Source organism: Anabrus simplex, chromosome 1, assembly GCF_040414725.1.
Source record: "Anabrus simplex isolate iqAnaSimp1 chromosome 1, ASM4041472v1, whole genome shotgun sequence".
Classification (NCBI taxonomy): domain Eukaryota; kingdom Metazoa; phylum Arthropoda; class Insecta; order Orthoptera; family Tettigoniidae; genus Anabrus; species Anabrus simplex.
This window is the reverse complement of record NC_090265.1, coordinates 89,161,001-89,182,379: the sequence shown is the minus strand read 5'-3', so window position 1 is coordinate 89,182,379 and position 21,379 is coordinate 89,161,001. Positions and strand designations below refer to the sequence as shown.

The following is a 21,379-nucleotide window of genomic DNA, read 5'->3' as shown; positions in this document are numbered from 1 at the left end:
AGCAATGGTTTTTCTTTTCTTACCCAAATGTCATAGCAGCTGCTGGAAATGACATTCATTTTCTCTTATGCATACTTGACATTTTCGAAAGAAATTCTACGACACGCGTCGTAATTCGTCTTCTGTTATTTCACTTACCATTTGGCCCTGAGGTTCAATAAGCCTACACCAAAAATGAGTACCAGATTAATTCTTGGGGCAAAGGCGGCCGGGCGTAGAGCTAACCACTCTACCCCATCACGTGCCGAGGTTAACAATGGTGGAAGCCTTTACCTTCCACTCCTCCAAGGGCCTTCATGGCCTGTACGGAGGTGACTTTGTCTTTGTCAACTGTATACGGGTTGTTCCCATACATTTTATCAAAAATGTCTACAATACTTCCGCGCACACCAATGATACGATTACTTTTAAAAGATATGTTTCCAAAATAAGCACTCGTTGCTCAAAGGTGTGCGTAGTCATGATGGATAATTGTTGTAAAGCGCTTTATAATCACGACCACTGAGTGCATCAAGTAAATCACGTGTCTTACTATCACAAATACAGAGCTCTACTAACGACTGAGCCTTACCGGACAGAGAATGGGGCAAAGAAACTATCGTCTCCCTCCAGGTAGCTCCTCGCTCGTCCCTTGAGTGGAGGAATATAGCCTGCCCTTCTCGTCAGCTCGCTAGGCGCGCTTCGCTTGAGTTTGTCGTAAACTATTGTTCGGTGGACATTGCACTTGCCAAGGCATTCTCTCCTTTCAACAAACGTTATCTCCTCTAAAAGGGGAAAGTAGAATATATCCGCTGCACACCTTGGGTCTTATGAGGGATGGGTAATAGAGCAGGATAAAACAAGCTACACCTGAATCACGAAGTATAAAACACACTTCAGGATCTTGGGATTCGCAAGCTTCAGAATTTGTGAGGTATACCTGTTTTACTCTTTTTCCACCAACTCAAAAGCACGATTCTTCTGTGTAACGCTCTCTTTTCCACTTCTGTTTCTCCCAATACAAGATTATTTCTATTATAAGTACAGCATCAGCAGTAGTCGTTAACTTAACCGCTATGCTCTATCTTGGAAGGTAGAGTGATAGATGTTTAAGTGAACTGTAACGTGATCGTACGTTTAGTGTCACCAGGTGTCTCCCTGCGGAATGATGTAATACTCCGAAGTAGCTTTCCAGAGGGTGACTATTTACTAGTTAACAGCAGGCGACCTTCCATCTGCCTCTGTTGTAGTAAATAAGTGTTAAGTTTCTGGAGTTATGATAACTGCACAATTTCGAAAAGTTTTCTTAGAAACCGGGCTAACTGTACGATTTTGCATTTTTTCTTAGCAGCTATATAGCTATGTTTTGCGTTCGCGTGCTCCGACTGACAAGGTAGCATAGTTGATTATGTCTTTGCCTCTAATCTCAAAGACTCGAAGTCCGGCGAAGTCAATTCGCATTTTAGAGTATATAAATACGACGAGTCCAAGTTTAACCCCTCAACACTCACATTTCTTAATGCCCTTTTTGTATAGATAGTTAGTGGCTACGTATGCGGACAATTAGTCCACAAATATTTGACCATCTTTCACTTTCTGAACCTAGATAGATAGTAGTTAAATATTTAGCCACCCAATACCGGAACAACTGTGATAATAAACAGTCGAAACACACTGGTCTCATCAAAACTGCACCCATAAAACGTGCAGATTATGGACCAAAATTAAGTTAATCATACAGAGAAAAAAGCGGTGGATGCATTTTTAGCCACCAACCTGAACCATTTTTCTATAATTTTGGGTTCTCTTGTAATCGATAGTAGTTAAATGTACAGTATGTTAGAAACAAATAATCGTCATCATCATCATTATTTCTTCTTGTTGTACTTCATTCATCTAAGATCACGTTAGTAATTTTGCAGTTATTATAGCAAGTTGGTTTTAATCACTGGCTATCCTGATTTGTGGGCCTAGAATGAAATTCACTCAGCCTCACGATGAAAATTAAGCAATTATGTACACACGTATAGCTGCAGAGATACTGAAACCTGGAATTACAGACATTGAGATGTATTATGATCGTCACGTCGTCCCGTCCATTTGCAGGATAGATAGACGGTGGTGAGGAAGCATGACGTTCTCGATTCTCATGTCGTAAGTGTAATATTTAGAGATATGCAATTAATGTGTATGAATACCAATTTTCTGAATACCAATGCCAGTAAAGATTTCAATAAAGGAAGATTTCTCTGTTAATTTTTAGAATTTTTGAAGAGTTAAAATTCTTATCGTTCTTTGTCACAAGGAAACTTTCCGCTAAATTTACTCTTGTCTTGTTCGATAACTTAACGGATGTACTTTATGTCAGAACAACCAAACCATGGTAGGAAGTTTCACTTCCAGCACAAGCAGGTTCGACAAGAAACTCTACTAACTTCAGACAACAGCTGTACCATGATCAGGGAGCAGAGCTGTGCTTCTGTAAAGTTTCAAGTCAAGTGCTGAATGTTTAAATTCTGTACGAGTGGTTTCTATTCAACTCTGTGAAAAAGACTTCTCCTATTGAAGTTTTCAGTTCATTAAGGAAAATTCATACATGTTATTATAACTTCCATGTTTCGTTAGGATAGTTGTAAATATAATTCTTAGCTTGTTTCTTGTATGTATCTTATAGTATTTTAACTACATAGATACATTAGCTAAAGGTAAAATGCCTCATAAACTGGTACATTTCACAGAGTTTTTGAGAACAATGCCCCTCGGCGTTAAACTAGGCAATCAAAATAACTTATTTAAGATTGTTCAAACTGAATTAAACTTACCTCCATAATTCGGCCTTACTCTTTTATCGTAGCTGACGCTGAAGGAGTCCAAGATGGCAGAAATGTTGACGTCACCAAGCATACTTCCACCTCCGGTCCTACGGAAAGAAAATAAATGTTAATTGTAGCCAGTCATGCAGTGTGATGAAATATAGTCACCTCAAGATCCTAGTATTATGTTATTATACCAGTCTTCATTTAAAAAAAGTTATGATGCCAAATATTTTTTAAATATTTCTGCTTCATCTAAATTTTAAGAAGGAAGAATCCATTACTTTCAGTATCGATTGAGTTAAAACGAACTTTCAGTTTTTCAATTCTATCATCATCATCATCATCATCATCTGTTTACCCTCCAGGTTCGGTTTTTCCCTCGGACTTAGCGAGGGATCCCACCTCTACCGCCTCAAGGACAGTGTCCTGAAGCTTCAGACTCTTGGTCGGGGGATACAACTGGGGAGTATGACCAGTACCTCGCCCAGGCGGCCTCACCTGCTATGCTGAACAGGGGCCTTGTGGAGGGATGGGAAGATTGGAAGGGATAGGCAAGGAAGAGGGAAGGAAGCGGCCGTGGCCTTAAGTTAGGTACCATCCCGGCATTCGCCTGGAGGAGAAGTGGGAAACCACGGAAAACCACTTCGAGGATGGCTGAGGTGGGAATCGAACCCACCTCTACTCAGTTGACCTCCCGAGGCTGAGTGGACCCCGTTCCAGCCCTCGTACCACTTTTCAAATTTCGTGGCAGAGCCGGGAATCGAACCCGGACCTCCGGGGGTGGCAGCTAATCACGCTAACCACTACACCACAGAGGCGGCAATTCAATTCTATCGAAGAACGAAATATCAAATTTATAACACTATTACATCCTATAAAGGAACACATTAATAATAGAATGACATTTTTCGTTCTACAAGAACATCCTCAGATTCCACGAATAACTTTCAAATGTACGTGGAAATGTACACCGAGCTCGATAGTTGCAGTCGCTTTAGTGCGGCCAGTATCCAATATTTGGGAGATAGTGGGTTCGAACCCCACTGTCGGCAGCTCTGAATATGTTTCTCCGTGGTTTCCCAGTTTCACACCAGGCAAATGCTGGAGCTGTATCTTAATGAACGTAATGGCCGCTTCCTTCCCATTCCTAGCCCTTTCCTGTCCCATCCTCTCCATCTGTGTCGCTGCAGCGTAAACCAACTTGTAAATGAACAATATTGTTTACATTGCATAAACTTGTCACTAATTATGAACATGTGATATCACGAGTAAACGTGTTCGACTCGTTGGTTGAATGGTCAGCGTACTGGCCTTCGGATCAGAGGGTCGTGGGTTCGATTCCTGGCCGGGTCGGGGATTTTAACCTTCATTGGTTAATTCCAATTGCCCGGAGGCTGGAAGTTTGTGCCGTCCCCAACATCCCTGCAACTCACACACCACACATAACACTATCCTCCAACACAATAACACGCAGTTACCTACACATGGCAGATGCCGCCCACCCTCATCGCAGGGTCTGCCTAACAAGGGCTGCACTCGGCTAGAAATAGGCACACAAAATTATTATTATTATTATTACGAGTAAACGTGATTAACTATATGAATATTTACTCCGTAATAGACACTTTAATCTAACTGAAATGTGATTGTACCCTGTGCTTTAACTTAATACAGCTCTGGTTCTATTGTATTCTTCTTCTTTTCCTACCGCTTTTCTCTCACGTGTGGGGGTAGCGGATTTGGCCCTGTTTTACGGCCGGATGCCCTTCCTGCCGCCAAAGGGATGTAATCACTATTGCGTGTTTCTGTGGTGGTTGGTAATGTAGTGTGTTGTGTGAATATGAAGAGGAGAGTGTTAGGACGGACACAAATACCCAGTCTCCGAGCCAGAAGAATTAATCAGAAGCGATTAAAATTCCCGACCCGGCCGGGAATCGAACCCGGGACCCTCTGAACAAAAGGCTGACCATTCAGCCACCGAGCTAGACAGCTTTGGTTCTATTGTATGTGAGTTAATTTATGCCTATCTCTATTAAATTTTTTGAATTCAGGCAATGGCTTGCCAATCAGGACCGTATTGAAGGCTACTATTTTATCATTAAACATAAAATCATACAAGGTTTACCTTAATTCATTACTGCACATCAAGGCATTCCAAACATTCTTCTATCGTCTCCATAAGACCTGTCTGTGTCGGTGCAACATAAATCAAAATAGTAAAAAAGAAAGTTCTCATACATTAATTTCGACATTGATGTTTTACGGCTGGGTGTCATCTGAGAATTTGCGTTACGGATGTTAGCGTCACAGAATGTTTTTTTTTTTTGATAGTTGCTTTACGTCGCACCGACACAGATAGGTCTTATGGCGACGATGGGATAGGAAAGGTCTAGGAGTGGGAAGGAAGCGACCGTGGGCTTAGTTAAGGTACAGCCCCAGCATTTGCCTGGTGCGAAAATGGGAAACCACGGAAAACCATTTTCAGGGCTGCCGACAGTGGGGTTCGAACCTACTATCTCCCGAATACTGGATACTGGCCGCACTTAAGCGACTGCAGCTATCGATCTCGGTCACAGAATGTGTGACAGAAGTGTGACCTTAGCAACCGTTCAGGCTGTGATGTAAGGTAAGGTAAGGGTAGATGGCCATACAATGTTACCTATGGCTGCTGGCCATTTGAAATTAGCAGCCGTTGATGGATGGCCTTGACCGAGAGATATATTTATGATCATTTGATTTTCGCAAAAGAAGAAGTGGTTTCTGTTCTACTATACGTACATAGATTCACCCATCATCATCACTGACCTGCATTTAGGGCTGTCACCCTGGTGAGAGATTTCCTGTAAATTGTTTACCTAGCATTTTCTTAAATTATTTCAAAGAACGTGAACATTTATCGAACACAGGCTCTATCCATATTTCACATCTCTCTCTTAGTTGAACAGTGTCACCTCTCCTCAGCCGATCAACAATAGGTCCATGTTTGGCAAGCTACCAGCGAGGCACTCACACTCGAGATAACAGACGTGTAGTACACGCACGCACAGAAATGGTGTCCGGACATAAACAATCAACACTGCACCACTGAAAAGGATGGGAAGGGAGTGAATGGGTAGTGCTGAAGGCACAGTGTGTGTATTGCTAAACACATTCCGAGGCAGCCTATATTTCGTTTTACTGTAACACTGTAAGATGGCACCTATGTTACCAGAAGTGCATCGGGTCCGTATTATTGACATGTGGGAAGCACACATGGACCTTCAAGCAATAGCTCGAGCGGTATCATTAAGTCCTAAGACATTTTGAAGATGGATAGAAAAATAGCAAGAACGAGGCGAAGAAAGAATGTTAGATCGTATGAAACATAACAATGCTTCTAAAAGACGATTATGGTTATGATACTATGGGCAGTTTATTATTTGTTTATTATTTCATCGCAGTGTGTTTATTTTATTTATATATTTTCTAGACAGATGTCGATTATAAGGCATTTCTGTAAACATTCGTTAAACTGCATAATAATTAATTATTTATGTTGAGATGCTACAATAATAGCTTTTTTGTTATATATGTTAGGATAAAATAACAATACATTTCAGATTTATATTTTGTTCAGTAAGTAAAATGTATTTTCAATTATTTCTATAAATAATTGAACATGTATAATAATGTATACGTCAAAATCTTGGTTTAGCACCTTAATTTTCTACCTGGGCCTATACAATATATCGTAATTATATATGCGAGCTGGTAGATTATAATGTTTATAACTTCAGTAAACCAAATTACAAACCAGAAAATGATGTTTTCAAATTATGACCTGAAATGACGCCGCAACAAAATATTACTAACTAGTAACAAATACTTTACCTCTTGATATTGCAATTATTATCAGTGTGTGTTTCATACTACTGTACTTCAATACATCCACCACTGTGCCCATTTCAATCACAAAGGACTTATAGCGGGCTGTCTACCTGCAGCAATGCTTTAAGCGAGGAAGTGGGGGTTCGTCATGCTTTGTTTATATCGGGACACCATTTCTGTGCACGCATGTACCAGAGTTGTATTAAGTTAAGTACAGAATACAATTTCAAATCTATTAAAGTGTCGATAAAAGGTTTAATATTCACATACTTGTCACACATGCTCATACAGTAATATCACCCATTCATAATCACTGACTAGTTTTCTGAACGTAAACAACTTTGTACATATATACACATGTTCAAAAGTGATTTGATAGGATCTGAGGATGTTTTTCTAGAGCTAAACGTATCAACCTGTTATTAATTTCTTTTACATCTACACTATAGTATCATGAAGTTGGTATTTCATGCTTCGACAGACTGAAAAAAAAAGTTTTCTTCATTTCAGACACGATCTCGCATTTTCTTTAGTAGGCCTATATGGAGATTTTCCAGTAATGTTTTGAGGTATAAAATCCTAGGATGTTCTGTACATTTTCAAGTACCGGTATGTATTCCCCAATAATTTTCTTAACTGGATTGTATGGGTGGCAGAAAGTGAGATATTCGAACTGATTTTAGCAGCATAGTTAGTCCAACATTAATTGAGCCTAATGCACAGTTTTATATTTTTAAAAATAAGCCTATTGCCACATGATCGAAAAACAGATTATCATGTGTGTTGAGGATTAAATCAATCCTTTGTGGCGTAAAAGGTGACTGACAAAGGTGAATTCGAGGGGTGAACGTGCTTAGTGTGAGCGGGAAAGTATGTGGCGGCGGTGGCCACAGAGCCCCGAGCTGATTCTAACATTGCCTCCAATTACTGGTACCATTCTCTGTACTTTCAACTTTCCTATCCGCCCACGGGACTCGATGATGTAAGATTTCGGCCACAGTGCAAGCGGCGAGCGGAGCGTTGCGTTGTGTGGCAGCATTGATGAAACTCAAACCTGCGTTAGCAAATGCGTGTGGCCATAGTAATAGTGCAAGCGGCGAGTCATTTTGGAGGGGAAGTTGGTTTAAGGACAACGCTACCCGCCGCTAGCCGCTCACTCCTGTTTGAGATTTCAGCTGCGCCGTTCGCAATGATTGTTAGTGAATTGACAAGAGAAGAGATGAAAGTGCTAATTTCTGAAGTTCAAACCCGAAGTTTCTTATGGAACGACAGAGGGAAGAACTTCGAAGTCCTAATAGTGACAAGGGAAACCTGGAAAGAGATTGGAACGATCTTAAATATACCCGATAAATTAAGTGTAAAATCAAACACGGTTATGGACATAAACAATATTGTCTTTAATGCATATTATTATTATTGTACGTCCTATCATTATTGTTTAATTAATATTATTATGATTAGTAAAATATTGCCGAGATGAAAACTTATGTTCGGCATTACATCTGACTTTTGTGGGTCTCTGGAAGTTGGTGACTTGCTTCTGTAGTCGCACCTTAAGTTTTAGTAAGACCTCTAAAGTTTGAATGGACATACAAGTATATTTGAAAAATCTTATCAGGAAGTGAATTCAGTTCTACATATGAATGGTGAAATTCCCCGTGCATTCCTCGTTATTTTCTTACTGGATGATCACGAAATTCTCTCCTAGTCCTGCGCCGAATTCTTCAGTTTAGATTTTTAAAATTCTAAAAGCAGAGACAAACGAGAAAACTTTGATATTGCCATTATCTAATCACCGTGTGCAGGGGAGACGCCACGCCGCTTACTGACTCTCGCTAGATGTCCACACAGATGCTCTCTCCTCCCCGTTCTTCAACTTTTCGATAGCGGCAACGCTCCGCTCGCCGCCTGCGCTGTGGCCGAAGCCGTAGGTTTGCGAGTTATACGGGACCTTCAGTTTTCAAGTACTCATCGCCCTTTTCTTTCTCTTGTCGATGGCTTTATTCCTCTAGGTTCGACCTTTTCGTACGATTCGAGTTACGAGGAAATGGTTATCTCGTTGTACTTCCTATTATAACCACTGCCGGTGTCCAGAAACAACACAGTTTACTATTCACGCACCCTTTAGTGATAGATTTTCGTCCGCGGGGTAAGGAGTAAAGAGGGAGCTCTCCCTGTTCCGGTAAAACTGCCAAAAGAATGGAATTGAAATCTGAATTGAATCGATAATATGATCGATCGATATGAATTTTTTAAACGTTTATTATCTTAAGCCAACAACTGTGTCACATACACATTATATAACATTGCTCGATGCGAATCTTGTTCCTAGCATGAATTCGATAGTTTGGCTTTGCTGTGTAAACAACAACAGTACTAGTACTGTGTAGAGATGAGAAGAATGCAAGAATGAGGAATGTGGCCTGCAAGCACGAACTTCCTGTTCTGCCCAGACAGGTCGGCTCTTATCTGCTCATATCTGCTACACGAAAACATTGACTCACACTTTGCAGTTCGCTGGATTACAACTGACAAGAGAGAAGAGCTGCCAGTAGAAGATAATATAAAGTCGCCTGGATACTAGCGGAGTTGCTATGGTAACCATTGCGTCACTGGCTTTGCTGGTGAAAAATCCTTCGCCCCGTGTCTCAACGGGCGTGTGCATTCTTCTGATCTCCCAACAGTACGTAAAGTGATCGCCAGGTGTCGCACAGCGATGCATAAGCGATTCATCGTTTGTGCTTCAAAGGTTGCTAATACGAATCACGAAAACCGACGTCGACCGATTCAGCACAAGGGTGTCCATCTATCACTGAAAGGTGGACGAATAGTAGTCTGTCATATTATCTATAAGACGTGATCAAAAAGTTTCCGTTTGAGGGCGTTGCTGCAGCGGACATGCAACGTAGCACGACTGAAGCACGGACATGTAGGCAAAGGGATCAGTGTGGCAGTCGTGTCGAGCCTAGGTGCTTGCGTTGAACGCGGCCACGTGAACTATGGCGACGTTAGTACCAATTGCGTCCAAACAGGACCAATGTGCTCTTATTCTGTTCTTGACTGACGATGGACAAACACCGGTGGACATCGAACCGAGAATGAAGAGTGTTTATGGGGCAGTATGTCTGTCAAAAACCACCGTTGTGGAATGGTGCACCAAGTTGCGTGCGGGTCGCGTTCCGACACCAGAAGCCAGCCTCATCCATTATGGACAGCAACAAGCGAGCGGTGGATGAGGCAATGAGACCCTATAGTCCTGATCTCTCCAAAGCGATTATCACGCCTTTGGTCCCTTCAAAAATGCCTTGAAGGGTCGACGCTTCCTGACGTACAAGGATGTGCAGCAGGCGGTTACGGACTTCTTCATGGAGCAGAACACTGTGTTTTATCACACGGGGATCTTCAACCTGGTGCGTCGGTGTGACGACCGCCTCAGCGCTCACAGCAATTTTCCCTGATTGGCATCCCGATTCTGAACTGTATGGCCGTCGAAGGGAAACTTTTTGATAGCCCCTTATACTTAAAAAGTATATCAACTGGAATCACGAAATCTCACAGCTGTTACCCTTGGCTCTTGTATACCGCGACCGCTATCTCACAGTTAGATAGCTCCTCAATTATTGTTATGTACGATGAGCGGACCTCGAACCAGCCCTCAGATTTACGTACAAACTTCTGGCCAGGCGGGTAATAGAACCCAGAGCATTCAGGTTAGAGGCAGGCTCACTGGCCCAAAAGCGTGAGGCCGGCAAGTTAAACCAACCAATAATAATAATTAATTAATTAAAATATCTCCCTCCGCCTCTGTGGTGTAGTCGTTAGTGTGATTAGCTGCCACCCCCGAAAGCGCGGGTTCGATGCCCGGCTCCGCCACGAAATTTGAAAAGTGCTACGAGGACAGGATCTGGGCCCAACTGAGTATAGAAGGGTTCGATTACCACCTCAGCACTCTTCGAAGTGGTTTTTCCATGGTTTACCACTTCTTCTCCAGGCAAATCCCGGGACATGGCCACTACCTACCCTCTTCTTTGCCTATCCCTTCCAATCTTCCCATGACTCACAAGGCACCTGTTCAGCATAGCAGGTGAGGCTACCTAGGCGAGTTACTGGTTCTCCTCCCCAGTTGTATCCCCGACCAACTGTCTCACATACCGGGTGAGTTGGCCGTGCGGTTAGGGCCGCGCAGCTGTGAGTTTGCTTCCAGGAGATAGTGGATTCGAACTCCACTGTTGGCAGTCCTGAAGATGGTTTTCCGTGGTTTCCCATTTTCACCCCAGGCAAATGCTGGGGCTGTACCTCAATTAAGGCCACGGCCGCTTCCTTCCCACTCCTAGGCCTATCCCATCGTCATCATAAGACCTATTTGTGTCAGTGCGACGTACATCAAATTGTAAAAGAAAGGAAAATGTCTCACACTTCAGGACACTGCTCTTGAGGCGGTAGAGGGGGGATCCCGCGCTGAGTCCGAGGGAAAAACCAACTCTGGAGGTTAAACGGATTAATTAACACAATCTCTCAAATATTAGTTTAAAGCACAGAAACCGTCCCTCTTTCTCTCAGTGCCAAATTACTCTTTTATTTCTTAGTACCGACAGCAAGGAAAGTGTCAATGTCATCATGTCGTTCAGATTCTAACTTTCTCCAGTTTGGCCTGAAATACTACTATAACGTCGTCCACATTCACATTTTATGATATCATATGCTGGACTGTTGTGGAGCCAATGGATGACGTCTGGCTTGCTATGATGAAGTACGAACAATGGCACGTAATTGTAAATATATGGAAAAAACCATATTATTATTCGAAGTAGATCGCCTGGCGATCGATGAACGTAATGCCTGTTGCTCACGGTAAAATTTTCTGTCAAATTTATTGTACAATAACTTAATTTTGTAAAATTTCTGTTGCTCACGGTCAAATTCAAGTTTTATAAAACCTTTGATAAAACTTTTCATAAAATAGGACATGTTCTATTCCGTAAAACTAATTTTACGAAACGAACCAATCAGCGAAGCTGACATCACGATGATGCTGGCGCTACGTCGTGAGAAGATTGTGAAGCTCGATTGTAAACAAACACTTCTTTCTAAAATGGCAGGATCCGGCTGGACTAAGGAAGCTGGTAGTGTTTTACTGGACGAATACCAGGAATATCCATGTTTGTACGAGGTTAAAACGCCACTATACCACAACAGAAATGCAAGGAGAGAGGCAGAAAGCACAATCGCCGAATTCCTATATGAATGGTCTTTTAACCTCAACTAATTTTCTACCAAGGACAGCTATCTTCTACCTTCTTCTCTTCTTTTGATCCAATCCCGAGTCCAGGATTTCCTGGCATTTCTTTTCTTCCTTTTTACCACTGTACAACATAAAACTGCAGCTAAAGCAGCAAGTTTTGCTTTGTTTGTTGGAGCCATACTCTCAAACACACCGTAGGTTGTTCTTGGTATAAAAGTTTATCGATAGATGGCAGCACATACACATTTAGTTCAGAAGTGATTCATAGATGGCCATCGTGATGCTTCAACGGATTTTATAAAATAATTTTACCGTGAGCAACACAACTTGTTTTCACCAAATTTTTATAAAAATAATTGTACAACAAATTTTACGAAACATTTTACCGTGAGCAATAGGCATAAGACTGCGCAAACGGTGTAATTTAGCTCCGAAGGTGCAGCATATCACATAGGAAGCAAGGTTCAAGACGACTCTGTGGGGAAATTACTCTTGTTGACATGGAATGACATACATTAACCTTTGACCAAAAGGTCAACTTAATTATTTACAATACTATACCAGACAATATAGCAACCCAGGATTTTCCATGTAATTAAAGTCGAACTAACCTCTGAAGAGGCATTTTATATTGAGTGTTACGTGATCAGAGTGTTGGGATTCGAAAAATTTAGAGATGATAATGTACGAGATTAAACCACTGCATCATTTACAATTTAATGATTTGAAAGTATTAAAACCACTCGGTACTCGACATCGAAACTTTCTCTTTTTTCTTTCTTAATCTCAGCGGGGTATCCCACTTCGACTGCATCAAGGGCAGTGTCCTGGAGGGCGAGACATTTGGACCGGGATACAACTGGCCTCACCTCCTATGCTGTGGTGTTGTGCGGGGGATGGGAAGATTGGAAGGGATAGACAAGGAAGAAGGAAGGAAGCGGCCATGGCCTTGATTTAGGTACCATCCAGGCATTTGAACGGAGGGGAAGCGAGGAGACCACGGATAACCACTTCGAGGATGGATGAGGAGGGAATCGAACCCTTCTCTAATCAGCTGACCTCCCGAGGATGAGTGGACCGCGTTCCAGCCCCAGTATCACTTTTCAAATTTCGTGGCCGAGCCGAGAATCGAACCCGGTTCTTCGAATGTGGCAGCAGCTAATTACACTAACCACTACACCAGTATTCCTTGGCTGGCAGGACCTAGTGTTTACAGTGCATTATGCCCTCTAGTATAGGTTAGAGCAAGTTTTTTACTTTCATTGCCCTGTCTCAGTCTTGTCCTTGGCTTTGACAATATGAAAGTGACTGAGGTATAAGCGATGTTAGTAATACCATTCCTTATGCAGCCAGTCCCTGCTATGAATGGTGTGAAAATGTTGCTCATAGGGTTGGTTGGTGCATGCATTTCAGTGGGCTTGGCAGACTGATATGCAATAGCAACTTCTGGCTCGGTGAGGAAAGCAACGGGAAACTACCTCACTCCTCATTTCCATAGTACGCCTCTTCAGTGATGCCTAGTCCATCTATACAGCTGATGGCAGAGCTGTTGAGGATCCAACCAGCCTTAGGGCTGAAGACTGAAGTTTATACTGAACATACATACATACATACATACATACATACATACATACATACATACATACATACATACATACATACATACACCAGTGAGGCGGACAACTTTCTCTTTACCGAGCATACGTCCGACTCGTTGGCTGAATGGTCAGCGTACTGGCCTTCGGTTCAGAGGGTCCCGGGTTCGATTCCCGGCCGGGTCGGGGATTTTTGCCTTCATTGGTTAATTCCAATGGCTCCGGGGCTGGGCGTTTGTGCTGTCCCCAACATCCCTGCAACTCACACACCACACATAACACTATCCTCCACCACAATTACACGCAGTTACCTACACACGGCCGATGCCGCCCACCCTCATCGGAGGGTCTGCCTTACAAGGGCTGCACTCGGTAAGAAATAGCCACACGAAATTAATAATAATAACCGAGCATACATCGCTCCCTGAAAATATTAGCTGCATAAACGTATCGTTTGCGAAGGAAATAAGAACTGCATGTCTCTTGTAACTAATCTCGAAGAAGACTAAATTGAAAAATCGGATTAGGAAAAAATATTGCAGTGAAACTTCCATCCACTTTGGATCTACTGAGATATTTCCACATTTTGAAATGTACTGCCCTTTAAATGCTACCTGGCCGAGGTGGAAAGGCGTGCTCGCTTCAACCGCAAGGTCGTGGGTTCGACTCCCTGTCAGGAAGTGGAAACATTTATGAAACGAGATTTCCACTTCCAGAGGTGAACATGGCCTTGAGGTTCACTCAGCATACACCAAATATAAGTACTTCAATCATGGGGGCAAAGGAGGCTGGGCGTAGAGCTAACCACTCTACCCCACCAAGTGCTGAAGTTACGGATAGTGGAAGCCTTTACCTCCACCCCTCCCATAGCCTTCATAACCTGTACGGAAAATGACATTGCTCTTTGCACTTTTACCCTTTAAATAACTGCAGTACAATAAAACTTATTTTGGAAAATCAGTTAATGTTACAGCAAGGAATCTCTAGAATACGAAATTGAGATATACACGTGGAAATAAATGATACTGCAAACAACTGTAAAAAATTCACAAGTTTACAAAAAAATTTCTACCCCTATCCAGTACGAAAGAAACATTTCTCAATAATAGTCTTTATATTCGGTGAAAGACTGGTGATAATAAAGTTTATACTAAAAATAAGCATTTATATTCGCTGAGGTAAAGCAAGCGAGGCCTCGAAACGAAGTGCAATATCAGTCAGTAAAATATATATTTCTTCTGCAGAATCACAGACCAACATTCCTTTTCACTCACACAAATAAGACGCAACACAGCCTCACTGTATCATACGCGTTCGACGGAAGTAATCCTTTTCAGCCGTTGTAGAACCTACTCATGCGCGAACAAGTGAAAGTCAAAATGCAAATCAAATTTCTTCGAGCGCTTGAGTGGGAATTCAACACAAGGGATTTGAAACTGTTCTGGAAAGCTCATAGGACTCAATCGACGTGCTGCCAGCTCCTAGTGTAAGTGAACGGGGCAATTATGACAGACGATTTTACATTCTATTATGATGGTGAACTGAATATTTTCATTTTTTATTTCAATGCAATCTTTAATTCCTGGCACTCATCTCTATATCATCGCTGGACGAGAAAAACCTCGTATCGCACAATGCTCTTCCCATCCATTATTTTCCTTAAGGCTAATCACGCCTCCCAGCCATATATGGATATGCAGTTCATCAGAACACTTTTCTTTGTGCTCATTTTGCTATGCTGATGTGTAAAGGGAAATGAACCTTACCGTGTCGTATTCTATGAATGTGTGTTTGCATGACCTATTTACCCACTCCTGAAGTATAATGCATTTGAACAGGTGAATAAATTTAAGTATCTTGAAAGTATTAGACAGTGTTAGAAAAAGAAAGGTAGATTATGCAGAAGTGAAGAAAAGGGCACATGATCGAGAGATATGGAGGTCACAGTCATGATTAGACCTGCCGGATAGCAGAACAACCTATGATGATGATGATGATGATGATGATGATATGATACTGAAGTGGAATAATATGGAGGTTATGTTTCGAAGATGTAATGCAAAAGTACATTCCATGGAAATAATATACTTTCTCTGTGCAATTCATATTTGGGACATTTCACTTCCCAGTGTCCGGCTTCATGGCTAAATGGTTAGCGTGCTGGTCTTCGGTCACAGGGGTCCCGGGTTCGATTCCCGACGAGGTCGGGAATTTTAACCATAATTAACACGATTAAAATGTTAAATAATGTTAATGAGTTTGTGTTCCAACTTTCATTGAGTGGCATATCCTAGGAAGCTAAATTTTACTAGTAAACCTATGCGAAGTACGGCCCCACGGTATAGGGGGAAAGGTGTCTGCCTGTCACCCGGCGGCCCCGGGTTCGATTCCCGGCCGGGTCAGGGGTTTTTCATTGTAAATGATTAATATCCCTGGCCTGGGGACTGGGCTCTTGTGTCGTCCTTAACGTTCCTCTCTTCACATACAACACACTATACTTCCGCAATTCCAATTAAACGCAGAATCCTATCATATGGTGCAAGTAGTGGTAAAAGTTCTATTAAGTTCGACGCCACGAACAGACATTTTAATTAAAAAACCTATGCGAAGATATTTTTGCTATTGGCTTTACGTCGCACCGACACAGGTATGTCTTACGGCGACGATGGGATTGGAAAAGGCTAGGACTGGGAAGGAAGCGGCCGTGGCCTTAATTAAGGTACAGCCCCAGCATTTGTCTGGTGTGAAAATGGGAAACCACGGAAAACCATCTTCAGGGCTGCCGGCAGTGGGGTTCGAAACCACCATCTCCAGGAGACTGGATACTGGCCACACTTACGCGACTGCAGCTATCGAGTTCGGTCGAAGATTTTTGTACTTGTAATATATTATATATAACTACTGCTGGTGTAACGGTTCAAATCCCGTTACAAGATCATATCTGTATTTTTATCATTTTATCTGTATTATTATTATTATGTCCGTATTATTATTATTTTATCTGTGAGATTACTATTATTTTGTTATAATTATTGTTCAATTCCAGTACGCAAAGCTTGTCGCATGCGTATTTGTAATTGAGTGTATGCATATATACGTATATGTAGATTATCATTAAATACCTGTACAGTGAGAGTTTCGATGTATCAGATGTGGATGTGACGTCGTTATATTGTTATACTACTGGCGATTCTGCCAAGTCATTGCTACGCCATGGCTACGTCATCGTATTTAGTTAGCACTGAGCTCACTTTCTTTGAGAAACCCAACGAGCCGGCGGCGGTTTCACAACTGTATGTAATATTTGCCGCGTTGTGGGAGTATGTCATTGTTATTTCTGGAGATTACGTAGCTGTGTCAACCAACGTCTATAAAAGGTGGGTGCGTATTGTAGCATCAGTCATTATTTAAACGGAAGCAGTACAGTGAACAAGTCTACTAGATGAAGAGGCCTCAGTCGGTCAGTCAACGAGTGTGAACGAGAGATGGAGAAGACTCAGTGAGCCATTAATTATTGGTCATTGAGAGAGTGAGGCCAAAGTTGGTCCGTCACTTGGTGGAAGACACGGACGCAAGGGCTTACCATGGAGTCAGAGAGGGCAACCCTGGACCTGCCAAGAGGTAATACCATATTGACTTACAAAGAAGTCAGATGATATGGAGAAGAAGCAGTCACAAGGATGTATCACCAAGTTAGGCGTGACACATCTACAGTAAACACCAGATCAAAGGAATACGTCGTAATTACACTCAAAGTGTTGAAGGTACAGTCAAGTGAATGAGTGAGGGAAATATTTCGTATAAATTGTTAAATGTCCGGTCAAGAAGAATTCAAATTCATGCCTAGTTTCTTTCAGTTGCAATGTCATAATTTCATATTCTCATCTGTTTTATCGCAACAAGACTCACTATTTTTTTGATATATTATTTAAAGAATATATATTGTTCTATCAAACGAATTCATAGTTTTATTTCAATGAAAGTAAAATATCTTAACCTCAAAATTAATGGGGAAACCGAACGCCAATCTCCTTTTCCCAGAACTTATATGGTATGTTGTCAAAAGTAAGCTTATTACCCCACACCCTAGAGATAGTCAAGAGTCTCATTCTATTATTGCTGCACTGAGTGAAAGCTGGCGCCCTTCAAAAAACGTATGTGTAAGTAAGCAGGTAACAAGTAAGTGTGAGTACAAGGTCCGACGAGTGTGTATTTTATATAATGAATGTTAATTTTCAGATTTTCCATTTTAAATGCAGATATTTCATATTTTTCAAGTTAAAAGCAGTTTTATATGTTTGTAAAAAAAAGTCAGCAATTTAGGAAAGTGACACTGGTGATATAGTCACATTCGAAATGCTTAAAAAAGATATGAAAATACGGCTATGCAGACAAGAGGGTTTACAAAATCTCTTTGTATACAAAGCTAGAAGTAAGTAGGCCTATACTATCTTCCAATACCTTCTTCTTTCCGCTCTCTAAAATTGAAGCTATAATTATGACATTGATTCTGTGTTCGGGAAGTGGCGACATAAAGTTATATGTCCGTGTTCAAACCGGGTTTGGCAAGAATTGCCCCCGTCTGGTTCAGTGTTTGACGTTGTGCCCTTTTTTTTTTTGATGGTCATAGCAAACGGGGACCGAAAAAGGATTATTTCACGCATAAATAAGAAACAAGGCCGATTCGCGTTGCGAAAGTCATCTATTAATCCAGACGATATGAAACCCGTTCCGACGATACCAGAACGGTGAAAATCACCCGGGCGGTTTCCGGTTCCATTCATTTCAAATTTATGTCAGAAGTTATAACGAGCGACGGTGTTTTCAGGAAAATATGAGGAGGATTTTTTAAATCGTCACCAGATTTGTGTTTCGGGCATGAAAGGAAAGCAGAATACCAAATCTGAGCCGTTTCGAAAAAACATTCGTTTTTCTGTCGGAGAAACGAGAAACTCACGTACTGGAGGTCAGTAACGTAGATAAGATAAAATAATTCCTCAAAACGGGACGATACGAGACGAAGGAGACATACGATGCGGTTTTAAAAATATCGGTAACTGGATTGAAGCATCGTGAAAGGATTAAATCGGCACGGAACTGTGCTCCCGTCTTACTCGCTTTCGGCTCGTTTTTCCCTGTTTTGGACCCTAGACTATTTACAAGTGTTCTTCAACATCGGAAAGAAGAAGGAAAGGGCATCAAGACGCAGCTAAGAGCATCGAAATCGGGGCCATGACCTGTCCGGATGTTATGAGCCGCCAAATTGGGGACTCAAAAATCTAATTCTGTTGTTTAGGCTCATCGCTGAAATCTGCATATTTCGGGGATATTTTATCAAATAAATATTTGGAAATGAATTCTCATGTAGTTTGGTGCGGAAAATCGGAAACCATTACCAGTTTCCTCGTGATAATTCATTTAACGGGGATAAGAGGGAAAACTGTCCACCTTTTACCGCACATATAGGGAGGTATCTCCAAAAAGGGTAAGTAAAGCCACAACCTGGAATTTGCACTCACCGAACTCGATACCTGCAGTCGCTTAAGTGCGGCCAGTATCCAGTATTCGGGAGATAATAGGTTCGAGCCGCACTGTCGGCAGCCCTGAAGATGGTTTCCGTGGTTTCCCATTTTCACACCAGGCAAATGCTGGGACTGTACCTTAATTAAGGCCACGGCCGCTTCCTTCCACTCCCAGCCCTTTCCTGTCCCATCGTCGCCATAAGACATATCTGTGTCGGTGCGACGTAAAGCCAATAGCAAAAAAAAAAAAAAAAATTGCACTCAAACTTTTTGTCTCGGAAAAATCTCAAGCCATACTCATTTTAGTAGTAATTGGGGTCGGGTAAGTGCTCGAAAGGTGATGTAAGACAAAGGGAAGGCATTTTCTTTTTACAACTTGCTTTACGTCGCACCGACACAGATACCGGTAGGTCTTATGGCGGCGATGCGACAGAAAAGGTCTAGTGGTAGGGAGGAATTGGCTGTTCTATTAATTAATAAAATGGGAAACCACGGAAAACCATCTTAAGAATTGCCTATAGTGGAGTTTGAACCCACTATCTCCTGAATTCTGTATACGGAAGGTATTTGCGAGAGGGAGTTTTTCCTCCTTTACTTCTCGTCGTTTACTTTAGCCGAAATATTTATTAAGGCACAACAGTATTAAAATTCTTCAAACAGAAGTGAAAATAATATTATGATTGTTACGCCATTCGTACACATTGAGTCAGTTTTTGTGTAGATTTATGGATATTTACAACAGAAATAATATATGTGATAATTCTCATTCTTTTGGCAATTGTTTCCTTTCAGCTTTTCCAAGAATATGAGTATACCGCATTGTTGCTTCACATTTATAACTTCAACGCTTCCCTTTTGAAAGAGGTTATAACTGGATTGTTTGAGATGGTAGCCATAGGCTACGTTTAGGAGAAACACTACGAAGAGTTTTGAGAAAGAAAAAAAAAGCAAGGATTTATAGAGGAAATTAAATGTTAACAATGGTTTTCTGTCAATTGAAGCACCTGGATACAAGTTTCAGTTTCTCTCTGCAAGTGCATGCTTCCACCATAATAAAGAAATGAGTAAAAAGCAAAGCAAAGCAAAGCAAAGCAAAGCAAAGTAAAGTCACCTCCGTACAGGCCATGAAGGCCCTTGGAGGAGTGGAAGGTAAAGGCTTCCACCATTGTGGGGCACCTGATGGGGTGGAGTGGTTAGCTTTACGCCCGGCCGCCTTTGCCCCCAGGAATTAACCTGGTACTTTTCATGTATAGGCTGAGTGAACCTCAGGGCCATATGCACCTCCGGAAAGAAATGAGTACCGGTAATAAATAAGTTACAAGATTGTGAGCAACTGCAAAACAACCCCCACAATGTTGTGAGATGGACACCAGGCAATTGTACGATGATAAACGGGGTTAAAAGTCAGGCTATGTGTTTTACTGATATAAAAAGTCATTTCAGTTTTATTTACTGCGTTGATGCGGTTTAAGTTCCTTATGGGGATCACTGTAAGTACCTAGGTCTTAATATAAGGAAAGATCTTCACTAGGGTAATCACATAAAATGGAATTTTAAGATTATTATTATTATTATTATTATTATTATTATTATTATTATTATTATTATTATTATTATTATTATTATGTATCTAGGGATTGTAGTAAGGGTTTATAGGAGAAGGCATATAATTTTCAATAATACCCAAACTAGAGTATGGTTCCAGTATATGGGACCCTCACCAGGATTACATGTTTCGAGAAATGGAAAAAAAATCCGAAGAATAGCAGAGTTGCGTTATGAAAATGTTACAAAAATTTCGGCTGGGAAGACTTGGGAGAAAGGGGACGAACTGCTCGACTATGTAGTATATTCCGAGCTGTCAGTGGAGAGATGGCATGGAATGACATTAGTAGGCGAATAAGTTTGATAGGTGTATTTAAAAGTAGAAAATATCACAATATGAAGATAAAGTTGGAATTCGAGAGAAAAATATTAGTTTATAGTTAGGTGAGTTAGGGATTGGAATAATTTACCAAGGGAGATGTTCAATAAAATTCGAAATTCTGTAAGGCTAGGAAAACAACAGATAGGGAATCTGTCACCTGGGCGACTGCTCTAAATGCAGATGAATGTTGATTTTTGATTGATTGAAGTATGCACTAATATAGGCATTCCATTTTCGCATTAATTTTGGAAAATCCCTACGTGATAGAATAATATTATGGTAAAATTGAAAATGAAATGGCGTATGGATTTTAGTGCCGGAGTGTCCGAGGACAAGTTCGGCTCGCCAGCTGAGGTCTTTTCATTTGACTCCCATAGGCGACCTGCGCGTCGTGATAAGAATGAAATGATGATGAAGACGACATATACACC

General features: G+C 41.4%; 1 protein-coding gene across 1 annotated transcript in view; it reads right to left on the bottom strand.

The window, feature by feature from the left end:
- The window catches only part of Rdl (Resistant to dieldrin), a 493,946-nt gene that overhangs the window by 309,896 nt on the left and 162,671 nt on the right, over positions 1-21,379 (bottom strand). Inside the window, exon 2 of the mRNA XM_067138847.2 lies at positions 2,802-2,899. Within this exon, the coding sequence (XP_066994948.1) occupies positions 2,802-2,899 (98 nt within the window). The remainder of the gene's footprint in view (positions 1-2,801; positions 2,900-21,379) is intronic.